The sequence below is a fragment of the Zonotrichia leucophrys genome, chromosome 4 (assembly GCF_028769735.1).
Source record: "Zonotrichia leucophrys gambelii isolate GWCS_2022_RI chromosome 4, RI_Zleu_2.0, whole genome shotgun sequence".
Lineage (NCBI taxonomy): Eukaryota > Metazoa > Chordata > Aves > Passeriformes > Passerellidae > Zonotrichia > Zonotrichia leucophrys.
Genome location: NC_088173.1, coordinates 14,442,916 through 14,459,694, shown reverse-complemented (window position 1 = coordinate 14,459,694; position 16,779 = coordinate 14,442,916). Strand labels below are relative to the sequence as shown.

Here is a 16,779-nt window from a genome sequence, read left to right as displayed (position 1 = left end):
TCAAATTTTTATAGTGAAATTACCTTTTCAAAGTATGTAACTTGCAATGCATCTTACGGAAGTAGGTTGATAATGCCAGGATTTTAGGGACAGTCTAGATATATGAGCAACAGTTCAGCATTAAAGAAATTCATGAAGCAATGAAAACTACACATTTTTAAGATCATATTTCAGCTCAAGAAAGTTTTCATTGCTTCATGAATTATAGTCAGAAAAATCTAATTTATAATAAGAATAGAAAATAAACAAGTTTTTTTTTCTTTCTTCTTAGTGTCATTGCCAGCAAAGTCTCTCTGCTTTAAGAGTTTGAATCTAGCAGGAAGATTTCATAAGTGCACGTGTTTTAAGGCTCCTCAGAGACTCTGGGTCATCTATTTCAGCTCACCCACCCTGCAACAGCAGGAGGTCATGACTACTGCTTCTCTCCCATCCTACTTTTCTCTTAAATGCCATTTTCTAAAAGTCTGTAGCACTGCTTTCTCTAAAATACATCTAATGGAGATGCAGTTCATCCTGGCACTCAGTGGTGTTGTTGAAGCAAAGTGTTTCTCTCTTGCAGCTGGTGACCCATAGAGGATGAAAGCTGAGCAGTTGTTGGGTTCATTCTTTGAAATACCATGTAAATAAGCTTAAATGCTGTGAATAGCTTCTTCCTTTTTTTTTTTTTTTAAGGCAAGGCAACTTGTACATAACTGTAAACTGGGGAAGTTGGGTAGCACCAATTGACAGAGGCTCAGCTTTAGACTTAGTTGAGCCTTAATGTACTTAAAATAGAAATTTCTGTACATTACTACCAGTCCATTGTTGCAGTCTTCCCTGTTATTTATTTGCTATCTTTTTATGGGTTGCACTTACCATACTTGTTCCACTGAACTTTTCAATATGTGACATCAGTTCTGCTTCCAACTTGTCATTTGTGCCACGTTTTAAATCAGTGCTGATTGTGGCAGAAAACACTGCAGATTTTTTTATGTAATTACTTTGTACAAATGTATTTAATGTATCTGTTATTAACTCAGGTGTATTTCTTTTTTAATGTTCCTCTTACAACCTATTTTCATTGTATTTTACTTTCTTTGGGGACTCATATCCTTATGTATTCATATCCAAATGTATTCATCTCTTCACATATTGCTGTATTGAATCTGTTCTTGCTGGAGTTTGGCTGTATTTTGCATCTTCACATAAGCTAATTTTTTTGAAGTACAGAAAGGTCATTTAAAGTCATATGTTTTCAATTATGAAAATGCTAACAAAATCAAGGGTCTTTTTCCTTATAACTGACCTAAACCATGAGATTTAAGTACTCTTAAGTCCAGTATATTTGCCTGTGAAAAAAATACCTTATTGTTGAATCAAGTTCACATATTAAAAACAAGAACTTCTGCTTTTTTAAAATACAGGCATGAAAGTCAAAGCAGAAGAACCAAATGTTTTGCTAGGTGGATACCAAAAGAAGCAGAATGGGGAGAAAATCAGAAGTATTATTTTTTGAGTTTTCTTAGAATGAAATATTCGTAGTGTTGTGTGCTTCTAAGCTATATGGAAAAAGTGTCATAATCAATCTAATTGACTTTTGTTATACTTAATTATTTTTATGATTTACAAATGAGTTTGTACAGACTTCAAGAGGTGATATTGCCAAATATTTTAAATGCCTTTCATTTCATATAAAAAAAGAATTTGAAAGGAATATGCACATCATTTACGATTCCTCTAGAAAGTGTTTTAAGTAGTTTTTTTCTTAATGTGTAGCTTATTCTATAAATGGCAGTATAGATAGCTATCTGTCTTTTCACTTGGAATCAAAGAGGAGCTCACTGCAAAAATCTGCTGGTTCTGGATGAAGATGTACAGAAATAGGTGTCCCAGCTGGTTGGCCTAGGGTTCTTGTGAAAAATTGGCTCATCGTATAGCTGGCTCCCTTTTCTCTGCAGGCCATGTAACTTTGTGACAAGAAAGCAAAAGGAGGGCTGGGGAGAATAGCCATCCTTTATTGGGTGAAGGTGGAAAATACAGTGAGGAAGGATGAGGAAGAATCTGAGGTAATTTAATTACTTCTTTGCCTCAGTCTTTAATAGTAAGACCAGTTGTCTTCAAGGTCCCCAGCCCTTTGAGCTGGAAGACAGGAACAGGCAGCAGAACAAGCACCTGTAATCCAAGAAGAAGTAGTCAATGACCTGCTATGCAACTTAGACACCCACAAATCTATGGGGCTCAACCCTGGGGTACTGAGGGAGCTGGCAGAAGAGCTCAGCAAGCCACTTCCAGTCATTTACCAGCAGCAGTGTGAATGTCCCAGGTGACTGGAAGTTGGATAATGTGACACTTACCTACAGGGAGAGCCAGAAGGAGGTTCCAGGGAAGTCCAGAGTTGTGAGCCTGACCTCAGTACCAAGGTCATGGAGCAGATCATCTCCGTTGCCATCATGCAACGTGTACAGGACAAACAGGAGATCAGGCCCAGCCAGCAGGGGTTTACAAAAGGCACATTCCTCCTGACCAACCCAGTCTCCTTCTGTGACAAACTGACCCCCTTAGTGGATAAGGGAAAGGCTGTGGATGTTGTCTACCAAGACTTAAAGTTCTTGACACTTTCTCCCACAACATTCTCCTGGAGAGCCTGGCTTCCCATGGTGTGGCTGGGTGTCCTCTTTGCTGGGTTAAAAACTGGGTGGGCAGGCCCAGAGAGGTGGTGGTGGATGGATGGTGGCTACTCAGAGTTCCTCTGGGCTCAGTACTGGGGCTAGTCTCAGTCTGGCTAGAGTTCCTCTGGGCTAGTCCTGTTCACATTTTTTATCAGTGATCTGGAGAAGATCTGGAGAAGATGCCCTTGTTCAGCTCACAGATGACTCCAAATTGGGCAGGAATTTTGGTCTACTGGGGATAGAAGGTTCCACAGAGGGATCTGGACAGACTGGATCAATGGGCTGAGGCCACTTGTCTGATGTTCAACAAGGCCAAGTTCTGGATCCTGCACTTGGGTCACAACTCCATGCAATGCTACAGGCTCGGAGGAGACTGGCTAGAAACTGTCTGGCAGAAAAGGAGATGCTGGTTGACTGCCAGCTAAACATGAGCTAGCAGTGTGTCAGGAAAGTTTAGCTTGAATACTAGAAAAAAATTCTTCCCTTAAAGGGTGATCACAACTTGGAACAGGCTGCCCAGGGAAGTGGTTGAGTCTCTGTTCCTGGAGGTGTTTTACAGACATGTAGAGGTGGCATTTAGGGACATGATTTAGTGGTGGACGTGGCAATGCTGAGTTTAAGGTTGGACTCAATGATCTTAAAATTCTTTTCCAGTCTAAATGATTCAATGATTTTAAGACCTGCCTGCTGGAATTAGGTTTATTTATAAAAAGTTGCATAACTTCCTGGTGGTCTCACAGCTCTAATCAACTGATTTTTGCAGTAGCAGAGATGTGTCCCTGCTGAGTGCAGTGGTGGGAGCTTTGCCAATACCCTTGCACTTCCACCCCGCACCTGACGCGCAGTGTGTTCTGAACTGAGAAATTCAGTAAACCAAGGGTGCATGTTCTGCATGGCTACTCCTCACTGCAGTGCAGTGTCAGCTAGCCATGTCACACTGAGACAATTAATAGATTTGAATAAATGGGGAAGTTTACAAAACAATTAAGAACCTTGGACACGACACATTTTCAGGCAGCATGATATTTTGTATTTGATTATGATTTGTGCAATCAGGGCTCTGTTATGCCTGAAAGGTAATGAGTGTAAATTGAGAAGGAGAAAGGAAGCATATTGAGAAGTGTTATATATAAGTCCAAGGATACTACTGAAATGTTGACTTGCTTCAAACAGTACATATACATCTGGAACACATTACTGTAGCTTTCCTCTAAGAGAGGTCCAAAGCAAGTAAAGGAGGTTTATTCCAAGATAAAAAATAAATATTACAAAACCCCCTACTTTTTTTATTGGAACTATTCAAAAAATGAAATATAACTACTACTTAAATCAGTTTAAGTATACCATAAATAATGCATTAAATATTCCATCAAGAAATAACCACAAATTCAGGCTACTGAAGCAAGCAATGTAAAAAGTCAAGGTGTAGCAAGAAAACCTGTTGGCATTTTATCTCGAACTACAAAATATGCCCATTCTCTACTTCTAAATTCACAAGTTGAGCCCTGTACAATGTCATTCCTCCATACTTTTTATTTCCCTTATTGTAAACCTTGGATTTTACACAGGAGTTACTTGACTAATAGCAAGTGCTCACTTTCCTTCCAGGACCAAGCCTCCATCTTAAATTATAATGATATGTGCTGTTCACTACAAGAAGGGCTGAATTATATGTGGAAGTATTAAGTAAATATTTTGTGGTGAGGCTGTCATTGGTTTCTTCTCAAGGAGGCCAATTGGTAAGGACTTAGCAACATATTTTAGAGATATTTAAGATACTATATGATGGTATAAACTGAATGTGAAAGAAAAAAATTAATAATTAGCATGATTCTAGCAGTGTACAAGAGAGATGGAGGGAAAGTAATTCAAGCTACTGGTGCCAGTATGATTTATTAACACTGAGAAGCACAGCACTTCTGCAGCATAACTATACTACTAAGTGTCATAAAACCAAATCATTATATGATGAAAAAAAGCCTCTTTTCCTCTAATTTAAATTTAGATTTATAGTTGTGAATTGTAACCATGCAGATTAATCTAATTTTGGTTTTATCATAAATTATGTAATAAAGCTTCATTTTCTGGCACATTCCCCACCTACAGGCAACAACACTTATTTCTAAAGTAGTCCAGCAATCTTACTCTGAGTAAGATCTGTGCTCACTAAAGACTATAGAGAACCTTTGTATTCACTGGGTGGATTAGGTAATTCTTTGTCTCTTGCATTCTGGTCTAATTATTGTTTCACTGAAGGACTAAATGCATTGTAATGATATCCTAAGGCTTTATTTAAATCTGTCTTCCTCCATGATGACTTTAAGATATTTTCAAGATGCAGGAATGAGTTGTAGTAATTGTGTATGCATTTTTTAAGACAACTTGTGCAGATGGACACAAGTTTGACAGGTGAAACATTTTGACAGGTTTTAAATAGCATATGTGTCTGAGAAACATTGCTGGTAACCAAAAGTTCTGTCAGCGTAACTCCTGTGGTAGAAATTTACAGCAGTGAGTTTCCCTGTATGGGTGAGCTTGGAAAACTGGTCCTGTTTCTCTGTCTCTGTGCCTGCTTTATTTGTATTACTCTGTTTCACTAGTAGATTTTAGACAGGAGTGTCCCACTGAAAGAAGCAATCCTGTATGATAAAAACTGTTCATTGAAATATCAAGTCATGGCATTTTGTTATGGTTTCTAAAACACTTAAACCAGTTTATTTCAGGCAGTTGTCATATTTTCTTTGTCCATCTTTTTTTCTTGTTTGAAGTAGAATATTCACCTTTTGCTGATACAAGAAATTAATTATTTGTTTTTCATATGGTATTTTGACCCATATTTTAAATGCTTTTTATTTTTTTATAGGTCCTCCCATGCCATCCTCCTCATCTAGTCCATCAGTTACTGAACATTTACACTCCCCTCCTCCATCACCCAATCTCCATGACAACCAGAGGTGGTTATTAAGTAATAATGCCAGCCAGCCAGTTCAGGACTCTGATACAGATGAGGACTATACTGCCGGCTCATATCTAGTGCAGACCAGTGATAATCCAGTATCTGTCCCAGGTCATGGTAAGAAGAGGACACTTTGTCCATAGTTTAAATACCCTTTTATTTTCCATCTTCTTAAGAAATTGTCTAACAAAAATATATGAAAAATGACTCTGTATTTTAAACTGGTTTTTCCTTAAATGCCACAAAATGTCCTATTTTACTGTAAGATGAGCAAGAGTAGAAAATAAGAGCTAATATAGAAAATCTTGTCTAAGTTGTTTAACAGGCAATGCTGATGTGAAGCAGTAGCTATTAATGATTTATGATGTAATGTAGTTTTTAGCAAGTGACTAACCTTTAGTTGTACATTTTAAAGGGTAGACTGAAGTTGGTTAAACTGTCATGATATTTAGCTTCAGAATAATGTAAAAGTTGTCTTTTACTACCTCGTCAAGTTCAGCAGGTTCCAGCCATTCCTTTCATTTCCTAAGGGAAGGAGAGCAGGATTTTTTTTTACTGGATAGTACTTTTTTACTCAAGACTGTGGAAAAAAGCTCTGAAGAGAGCTCTAAAGAGATGACATGAGGCAGTGGTGGCTTCTGAGATGTGTGTTTCCACATTTCTCTTCCTTCCAACCAGTATAAGTAAGCAAAAGGAGCAACGTACTTTAAACACCAATGCCTGCTTAAACATTGTGCCCAAAGAAACTACTTTTTTTCTTTTTCTTTCTCTTTCATCTTCTTTTTTCTTCTTTTCTTCTTTTTTTTTCTTTTTCTTCTTTCTTCTTTGTTTTTCTTTTTTTTCTTTTTTTTTCTTTATTTTTTTCTTTTTTTCCTTTTGATATGAAAAAATACATTAGCCACAGGTTTCCATTTCTGTTGCATGACTGAACAGATTTTCTTGGTATGGGCATAGGCACACTGGAAGAATAATTTTTTTAATTCACAGCCCTTCTCAGGTAGATCAGCAAAGCTTGGAACAAGCCACTTCATATTCTAAGAACCATTCCTGTGTTTTGATTGTTAAAATCTCACCTACAGATGAACCACTAGAGGGGGTATGGAGAAATATTTTTCTGCAGATCGCACATCAGCTGATTGGACAGAATGATTTTGCCAAGCATGGCACTAAATTTGAGCTTCTCTTCTTAGCTTTGAGTGGAGTTTTGGTGTTATGTCTAAAAGGCCAGTGTGCTGAGAGCACTCATGTATGTGAATTTGACACATTTGGATTAAGTTCTTTAAAATTGATGATAACTTTGTCTTTGCATGTTCAACTTGCTCAGTATTTAATCTGTGAAGAACTCAAAAAATGGTCATGCATTGTCATAATCAGGGTATGCTATGCTTTCTTTTATCTCTAGGAATATGAAATCTGTTAGAAAATCCATGCATTATCCAAAAGATAGCCTGATTTAGTTCAATAAGTCAATATATTTAGATTACTATACCCTCCAACCCTTCTTTTATAAATGAAAAATGCGAAAGCAAGACAAAACTGCTAAAAATTTTGAATAATTGGGATGGTCTGCTTGCATCTCTTAGGAAGCTAGTAAGTGTTCATCATTCCTCTAGATTTTGGTCCTTTTGCTGCTTCTGAAATTTTGAACAGTTGCTTGTCAGTGAGTTTACCAACCTTCAGGAATGTTCCTTAACCTGTTCCATCCCAGACAAGCTAAATTAATTTCATCTGATCCTCTGTCAAGTCAAGTCTCAGCCTTTTAGCAGAGCAACATCAGAGGGATTTTGTTTACAAGTAGGACCAGAGTTAGCACCGTGGTATTTGTTGAGACAGTTGTTCTTTGTAAGACTTTTGCTAAGCAGGAGGAAACACAGCGCACTCTGCAAGTATGTGTTCTTTTTCCTTTTCCCTCTGTCTTCCCACTGTTCTCCTCTACCTGCAGATGTCTGATACTCACCCCTTCAGTGTATATGTGTGGTAGAACTGTTTGCAGTTCCTGCTGTCAAGTGATCTTTCTCTCCACAAGATTAGACTTGTTTTCAGAAGTGCTTCAGCTTGCTAACCATGGATACTGTATGTATAGAGACTGCCATAATTTAAGTCAGACTTGTTGCTTCTCTGCTGGGTAAGGAGAAGATCACAGGTGTTTAGGTAGTGGACTTGCATTTCTACAGCCACCTGCAGAATGAGGCTTTGTGCTACTGGAAGAAAGATTCCTTTCACTCAGCACATAAATGAATATTGCTTGGATTATCTACCTGATTTGCTTATGGTTGGTTTCTCATAAGATATGCTGATGGCCTGTTAGTGGGGAGAAAGTATGTTCATTGTAAAACAGGGAAAAGCAGAATATAGTAAGTGAGCTACAACTTGCTTCTACTTGGCGATATGCATGGTTGTGTAATATTGCAGTGCAGTATGTGGATCTCTCCAATTCTAAGTCAATATCATTTAACTGTGGCCTTTAGCATGCTATTGTTTGATTATTGCAGTTTCTTTAGCTAAAATGGTCAGTAATGAAGCATGTGTAGCACTTTCACAGAAAGAAGGGGTTTTTTCACTAGTTGTCTTTTCTTTTGCATCTTCATGTAAGCTTTCAATGCTATGTAATCTTAATGGGTTTAAAGTAAGTCCAGTGCCACATTCCAGATGACTTTGTCCAGTGTTTATGTTGGCAGAGGATGGGGGATCACTGCTGAAGCATTTAGGGATAAAAAAGGTGCTGACTGAAAACAATTATATTATTGAACTGCTTTCAGTTATATTGACTTTATTTGAATAGTAAGTTGAATTAACATCATCTTAGTCTACTCAAACATCTGATTGTTTTCCTTTAGAATGAGTTCATTTGATCAATGTATTTTATTTGATTGGCTCACTTAAAATTTAGAGTATCTGAATATGTGTGAAGAATTATATTACTCTATGATGCTGGGTTTGATTAGCTTGTTTTGTTAACCAATGGGAATTAGCGTCCTTTTCTGCAATTAGCTAAAAGAGCAAAAAGAATTAGTACAATGAGTTATCAGATGCTCACCACAGAAGCTAAGGTCTCATGGAGATATTACTAATAGCTTTAAAAATTCAGATCAAGTGAGGACTGTTGTGGACAGTTTAATAGGAATAATTTAATTTCTCTAAGAACAGTGTGTTAGTAAGTAGTGAAATTCAGGAGGAGATAAATTTTAGGACTATCAGACAACTCTTCTTTTAGACAGCATCTATAATTCTACTTGTTCCTCTTCTTCAGGGTGCAGCTCAGTATATGAACTGTTCCAGCAGTCAGTCTGACTGCCCACTGCTATCAGAACAATTTATTTATTACATTTATTGTTTTTAGAAAGAGCAGCAAAATGGCTTATAATGAACAGGGACATCTGAATACATGTGCAGGGAAATGAAACAGTTGTTAAGGTGAGAGGGAGAGTAGAATGAACTGGAAGCTGAGAGGAAAGGATTCTTAAATGTGATTGAGTTGGAGGGCTTCCTTATGTCACTAAGTCTGCTTATAAAAATACAAGTCATGTAGTATCTGTATTTAGGCATCTTGATAAGTTTCCTAATCTTTTTCCCTTAAAAGTTACAGATTAGTTAGAATTTGGAGGGGAATTTATTGAAATTAGTAGCAGCTCATCTTTTAACACAGAGTTTAATATAATAAAAAACAAAGTGCTAAATTCTTAGTTTAAGCAGAGAGTATGAAGACAAGGTATATATATTTAATGCTTACTACTGACAATGAAATTGAAGAATCTGAATTAGAAACTCAGATTTGAGAATTTTTACCCCTAAATTGGAAATATTGTGGGAGAACCAGAAAATGCAAAATAGAGAAGTATGTATTTCACAGCAGCAATTGTATAGTGCGTTTGAACATCAAGATTCTCATGTTTCTTAATAACAGTTTGTGATGATAATTTGTGTGGTGGGAAGATCTGAAAGACATTCAGTATAACATAAACTGATTTTCAGTTGTCCTTGATCAAGGATCCTCCAGGTAATGTACAATAAAAAAGATTTTACTCCAGCCACATGGGAATTACAGATTGATGGGCTTTTCAGGTTAAAATGGCTATGCCTTCCTACAAATTTGGAAATCTAGAGCCCAACTCTGAATTCAAACTTGTGAAAGAGAAAAAATAATGTAATAAAGCTGGTTGAATGAAAAGGTATTTGAACTCTCTGCATTCGGAGGTCTCATTGTAGGACATGTCACTCTACAGACACCAAATGTGCTGTGGCATAATTCTCCTATAAATTGAGGACTTTATTTCATGATGATTCATTAGAACTTGAAGGAAGAGCTTATACAAAAGTATCTGCCATACAGAAATTGTTTTTATTACCCCACAATGTCAAGAAGCCAATGTCAGAACCTTTTGCTTTTGTACAGGTACCTGAGGGAATAGGTGCCCAATGCTCAAGGCTAGCACTAGTAAAGACCAGATATAACACATGTACAGAGCATAGATGTGACTTTTATTAGGTGTTTGTTAGGGTTTTTTTACTCTTCAGATTTTCCCTCCATCTCATGTTTTCTGCATAGATACCACAATTCATGTATAGGCAGCATAACTAAACAATCTGCCTCACTTCCACCTTTTTCTTTCACCAAGAGCAAAATGAAATGGAAGTGTGATTGGAAGCACACACAGGGACTTGTGCTATAAGTTAGTGGAAGATGCTAGTGACTTTTAAGGCATCTTGTCTTCTCTTGCAGCTCCTGTCAGGGTGGGAAGAGGAAAATGGGATTTTTCCCTGCATATCCAACTGGCTTGTGAGAAGGTTGGAAATAACCTGTGAATATTGAAGAGGCCCATGGCAAATTGAGTCTTAGCCAATGTGGAAGTACCTTGCGTGGCTTTTTGGTAGTCCTGCTTTAGTGCCTACTAAACACTTCCCAGTCCTTACTCCATCTCTGCTTTGCCACAGTTACTTCACAAAGGAAATTGCATGTACTGGTGAGCTAGAACCTGGCAGCCAGGCTGTCACCAGCCATGTAATTTCACAGAAGGAGGAGTTCTTTTGATTTCCTAGGATATTCTTAGTAGGAGGAGACCCACAAGGATCATCAAGCCCAGCTTTTCAGTGGATGGCCCACACAAGGATTGAACCCACAATGTTGGTGTTACCAGCACCATGCTCTAATGAACTGCATTTTAGTGGTTCAGGTTATGGGGGAACAAAAGGACAGGGAAGGGGGTGTGGGGAGTGTTCTAGGACACAAGGAAACAAAATTGAAGTCATGAGATTAAATGCTTTAAAGGTCTTTAGGTATTTTTCAGTGGAGTACATATATTTACTTCTTTTCCTTTTCATCATTCTCAGAACTGTCAGTCATCTGGAATCTCTGATGGTATCCACATGCCTTCTTTTCATTGTTGTCTTACACATTGTTTAATGAGATTTTTATCTCTTATCTCGTAATTCATGATAAATTAAATTTTGTCATTGTTGTACCAGTACACACAATTTGTCCTCAGGTCTGACACTGCCCCTAAGACATGTTACTTGAAAAATTAACTCAGACCTGTTTGGTTTGAAATACTCCATGATAATAAATTAAGATTAATAGTTCAGACCAGGAGGAGTTGTATTGAAGAACATCGTGAGGATATCCTATAATCTCGATTTTATTTAACATCCTTATTAGTTATATGGATGAGTAAAAATGGCACTAAAGATTTCCCAATGATACTAAATAGCAAGTGTTCTGAGTGCCAACTAGAGACAAAATGTTAATAGAAGAGGGCAAGGAAAGATCATTAATTGTATAGCCAGAAACTAATAAAGTGAAATTAGAACTGAAAAATACAAGCTGGTCTGAAGTGCAGTGCATTCAGGAAGAATCTAAGGAAAAATGGTCATAGAGAATTTTAATTAGGCACTAATCTGCAGCATGGTCTGACTCACGAGTACTGGTTGAGCTGAGTGTATAAATATATCAGCAAAGAGGGATTCCTAGGCATAGCATCAATGGAATATAAGTTTAGAATTCAGACATCTGGCTGAAAGTTCCTATCAAATTCTCTTATTGCTCTTTGTTTTGCTGTTCAGATATATGTGCATGAAAACAATTATGAGGTTAGAGGTATTACTGTAGGGGAATAGGTAGGAGATTTAGCTGTGGCTTACTTAATATGTGGCCTAAGCAGTAATTAATTGCTGGCAAAGAGAAGCTAATAACCAAAGATAGAATGGAACATGTTGCATGTGGTGTGAGGATGCAATTAAAAGTAACAGGATGAAAATAAGGAAAGGAAAGATTAGGCACATGGTTAGGAAAAACTGTTTAACAGTGAACTACATTAAGATATCAGTCTGTCCCAAGGAAGTAACAGAAGCTCTGTCGCTTTGTAACATGATAATAAAACAAACAAAAATATAAATCATACTGCTGAGAACAAATCTACATTCAGTTAGGAGAAGGTGGACTGAGATAACCTCCTGGAGCTTTTCTAGTAGTACTTGTGTGTATTTCAGATCAGGTCTATGTAAGCTTGTACTTTGACAGAGATTTTCTTACTAAGCTATGGCTTCGCCTGTTAGGTTGGCAGCCTGCATGTTGAAATGCATTGCCTGTTTAAATGTAGCAGAAAATGATTTGTCCTGTAGCCCAGACCTCACTCTGAAATTGTCCAGACCTTCTACAATAAATCATTTGCAAAACAGCCACTTTCCCTTCCCACGTGCTAGACCATTTCATACCCTGCAAAATTACAAAATAAGATTCCCAGTTCTCAGTGAAAACTGCCAATGTCTTCTGGGCATGTACATATTCATGTAAATATTTTGTAAGCAAAAATGTTTGATACCCATAAATTCACAATGCCCGTGATGCTGAATAGAGGTACTTGACAAGCTTTCTGTAAATACAGAATAAGTTCATGTTATAAAAATACATGCTGACTTTTTTTCTCAGGCCAGAGACAGTTTTGTTTCAGCCAGTGTGTAGCAGTGCTTGCAGCCTTCCTTGGTAGCTACAGAAGCATGTAAATCTCTTATGGTCCAAAGTCAGACATTGCAGGAAGGCAAATATCTTTCAGGAACTACAGATCAACAGATTTATCTGTTCCTCTTGCTTGGGGCAAATGTAGTTGCCTTAAAAACTTGAAAATTGTGTCTTGAATGCTAGCCAGTTTATTTTTTATCTCTTTTTGATATTTGATTTCAATTTCATGAATCCATCTTTTTATCCTTTCATTGGTTTTTAAGCCAAAATTCTGTCAACATTGTTCCCTTAATGTACAAAAATGTACATTTGTTCTGTTTAATTAAGCATTCAGTCTGTTTGCCAAGAGCAAATTACAGTTCCCCAGTCTCACCCTCACCCCTCCAAAATCAAATTTTGCAAAGTGGTGGGCAATTACTTCTCATATCTGATTGTTGTAAGTCATCTTTTGCTCCTAAGAGATTTTTGTAGTTTTCAATCTCTTACTATGTTAATTAATAGAAGAGCCAAGACCCAATTATTTCTCCTCAGATTGTGGCCTTCGTAGCCTTCAAAGAACAGTCTCCCCCACACCTCCTGTATCATTAGCCGCAAAATATCTTTGCAGAGATGATTTTGGCCTTTTCACAAATCAAAGGATTCAGAGTGACAAATTATCCATCTTATACTCGAATGCATGCCAGATGGGACAACCTGCCAACTGTGCATCGTAGTGCGGATATGATCTGATATGGAGACATTTTCTCCACTCCTCCTTCCCCATCAAAAATCATATTACAAAAAATCAAGCAGTTTAAGAAAATCTGTGAAGATAGATTCATTCTGAAATACAGTGAAACATAAAAGCAGTTTTACTGAAGGAAGCACGCTGCACCCAAATGTCAGCTCACTTAAGTGAGCTAACGTGTACCTGGTGCGATGGATGAACATAGGAGTCAAAAATGCATCCTTCCCTCTTGCCAGTGCTTGCACACACATCGTTTCCTTTGACTGCTTGATTACAGAGCAGACATTTCCTAATTGCAAGATAAGGAGCTTGAATTTAAATTGTCACAGTTTAATGGAAAAATCCTGAAGTCGCAATCAGGAGCAAGGATGTACTGCTCTTGTGCAGAGAGTAGGATGGAGGAAATTTATTGTAGAAATTAATCTGTAATACAGAAGGTAAGAGGACAAGGAAACAGTTACGTACAGGGGGTTTATTTTCATTATAAATTACAAATCTGTGGACTTCACCCAGGTACTGTTTATGCTGACTTCCAGAAGAACAAATATTATGTGAGTGCACAGCAAATACCTTGTATAACATCAGGAGCAGATGCAAGTGTGTCACATCATCACATTAAGCTCTTTTTAATTTTGATTTTTCATTTTTTTATTTTGGGGAAAGGTCTAGTATTTTTAACTCTATACTGCAATGCAAAATCTTTTTTTAAAAGCCATCTTTAGAAAGGGAGGACTCAAGATCTTACACATGTTCCCATGTGTTCATCATATGGTGGCAACAGTCTAAATTTACAGTTTTACAACCCTTTCTTGTGAGCTCTAATGCTCACCAATCCTTGATGGATTTGTGAATACAAGAGTTCTTCCAGAAACATAGAATGAGTTGAAGATACTGAGTTTTTAATAAAATCTTGATTTTTTTTTTTTAATATCTAGTTTATTCTATAGTTCCAATAATTGCTACAGCCCAATTCTGTGCTTTTGTGGAATTGCTGTTGGATTAAATGGAAGTTGCTAGTGGAGGTTAATACAGAAATCTGGTCATTGTGATGCACCTGCAATATATGTTTTATTCTGTTGTGTTAAAAAGTTCCTGCAGCAAAAAACGCGGATCATTTGAGAAAATTTTTTAAAATTCTGATTTGTCTTCTCATCGCCTTTTGGTTTCCAGTTGAACTCTGTTCTCAGTAGCTCTAAGTTTTAGGATCATGTTTCAGTGCTTTAAACATGCTGCTTGCTGAAAGTGAACAGGACTCTTATGAAATTCAGTTGGCAGATGTTTGTTGCAGTCTTTCATAGGAGGAATGGTAAGGATTTTGTGCTTGAGTCACTAAGCAAAAAAATTAGTGTGCATTGATGATTGTGAAAACCATTATCTCAAAAGTTGCTTTGAAAAGTGAAAGGCTAAACATTTGTCACCTTTAACATGCTTTATCTTTTTAAATATTATCAATAGTTTTAATAGCCTAAGGACTGTGCCTTAAGCATGAGTCTTCTGCTCTTCTCTCTCATATACAAAGAATTTCTCCATTTAGTATCTTTCTGTGTCTGACATAGCATTGACATGAATTTATTTGTCACTAACCCATTAGGAGTACACAGGAGTAGTAACCCTGCTTTTTAAGGATGCAGAGATCTGACTAGAAGGCACATCAGCCTTCCTTTCTCATGCAAGCCAAGGATTCCTATTGTCAGATGCAGTGGGCATGAAAGCAGCAATTTTACAGCACAAAAACTCCAATAACATTTACTGCGGTTGGCTGAGATTGCAGTGCACACAGGCACTGCTCAGTCTTGGTTGCTTAAGCACCAGCTTCCCTTGGCTTTTTGCCAGCCTGTACGCTCCAAAGAGACAAGTCCTTTAAGGCGAAAGAGTTTTCCTTGTAACTTGCTTTGGGGTAAACAGACCATTCAGGCATAGTTTATTGCATTACATACTTGACTATGCATCCTGGAATGCAGCAAAGTAATTGGTAGCATTATTTTAATCGTTAGAATTCATAGGTACGAGAGATGGTCTCTGAGCCAGGGAGGGAGGGGAAAGAAAAAAGTAAGGATGTTTCTGCCTGCTAAGTTGCTGATCATTTATTACAAAAGACTAAAAATATTCTCTCCATGGGAATTCTGTGTGTTTGCACCAGTATCCCTGCTACAGTTACAGAAAACAGAATTAATTTGCCTCTTTTTGCTATTCTTCTCTTGAAGATAAATCCCATAACAGTTAGTAGCAAGATGCAATGTCAAAGAACAGTTCTGTTTATGTAACAGGGTGCTTTGTTATCATTAAAAAAACCAAACAAAACAAAGTCCTCAATTTGGAAATACTGTAATCGCAGAATACTTGCAAATTAAAAGGAAGTCAGTTACTGTAAGTTTTGCCATCAATCCAACTCATCTTTGTGTTGAAAGATACTCTGTTTTGCATTAATCAGCAGTAAACTTATCCCATTATTGCCATAACCTGCCGACTTTACATGAAATGGTCTCTTAAATATTATTTTGTATGCATTTCTTGAAGCTTCAATTTAACGCTGCAGTAGCTATTCAAACAACATACAGTGGAATTTATTTGTAATAAAGCATATATCTGAATATACAGGAGGCTGACTTATCACTGAGTACAAAATATCAGCTGCTGCTGGTTGAGTCTTGTAGCTCATTCAGAAAGGCTCAAGGAAGAGTAAAGCTTTCCCTTGATTTTGTCACTAGCAGTTGGTGTGAGGGGACTTGTTTTTCTGTTCATTCTTAAATGTAGAGAAACCACAAGGGGTTTTTTGTTGAATGCTTCCTTGTCTCTCCTCAGCAGCATCCTAGATTGTGTTCAGGAAAGCCTTAAAATACTGTCTGTGCTATTTCTTGAGTCTCTGGGTTACTTTCTGGTAGCTTGTCCTCTGCAGAGTGGTGAGAAGGCGAGGCTAGGGGTGACCTTGCACCCCCATCTCTGTGTACACCAGCTTCAAAATTGCTTCAGAAAACAAGTGAAGCACTTCTAATGAATTGCGCTTTTGAGTCTTTGAAGCTGCACAGCGTCTCCATCAGGTTTTTACAGCTGGACTCTTCCTGTAATTGCTACTGGGGTGAGATGCACAACATGGGGTTTTGGAGCTAAGTACTCACATTGTTTTACTGGCCAAAAACATATAACATAGAGGGAGCGACAGACTTCATGGAATTCACACTTCTATATCTTCATGTTCTTCAACCCTTCCCGACATGCTGCTGATTTGCCAGCAGGCACTCTAGATGGGGATTAAAGGAATGGAAAAGCTAAGATATGGTTTCTTAAAGCAGCAGTATATTAGTCAAGAAGTTGTTTGTTATGTCTGATATATGTCAAAGATCTGTTTATTTTTATTGCTACTGAAAAATTAGAAAGAAGCACTTCACTGTTTTATTGTTGACATTGGAATATATAGTAATGCTCAGGAAAAAAGTATTCACCCATAGAAAAAATAATTGATACCTTATAATTTTCAGTTTCCAAGTACGTTAGCTCT

General features: G+C 37.4%; 1 protein-coding gene across 39 annotated transcripts in view; it reads left to right on the top strand.

Moving 5' to 3' along the window:
* Positions 1-16,779, top strand: part of TENM3 (teneurin transmembrane protein 3) — a 1,296,489-nt gene that overhangs the window by 1,119,444 nt on the left and 160,266 nt on the right. For 28 of the 39 annotated variants that reach the window (XM_064710586.1, XM_064710592.1, XM_064710587.1 and 25 more), the window contains one exon: positions 5,512-5,721. The exons of the other annotated variants lie outside the window; for them this stretch is intronic. In XM_064710586.1, coding sequence (XP_064566656.1) covers positions 5,512-5,721 — 210 coding nt within the window. The remainder of the gene's footprint in view (positions 1-5,511; positions 5,722-16,779) is intronic. 39 annotated transcript variants of the gene reach the window in all.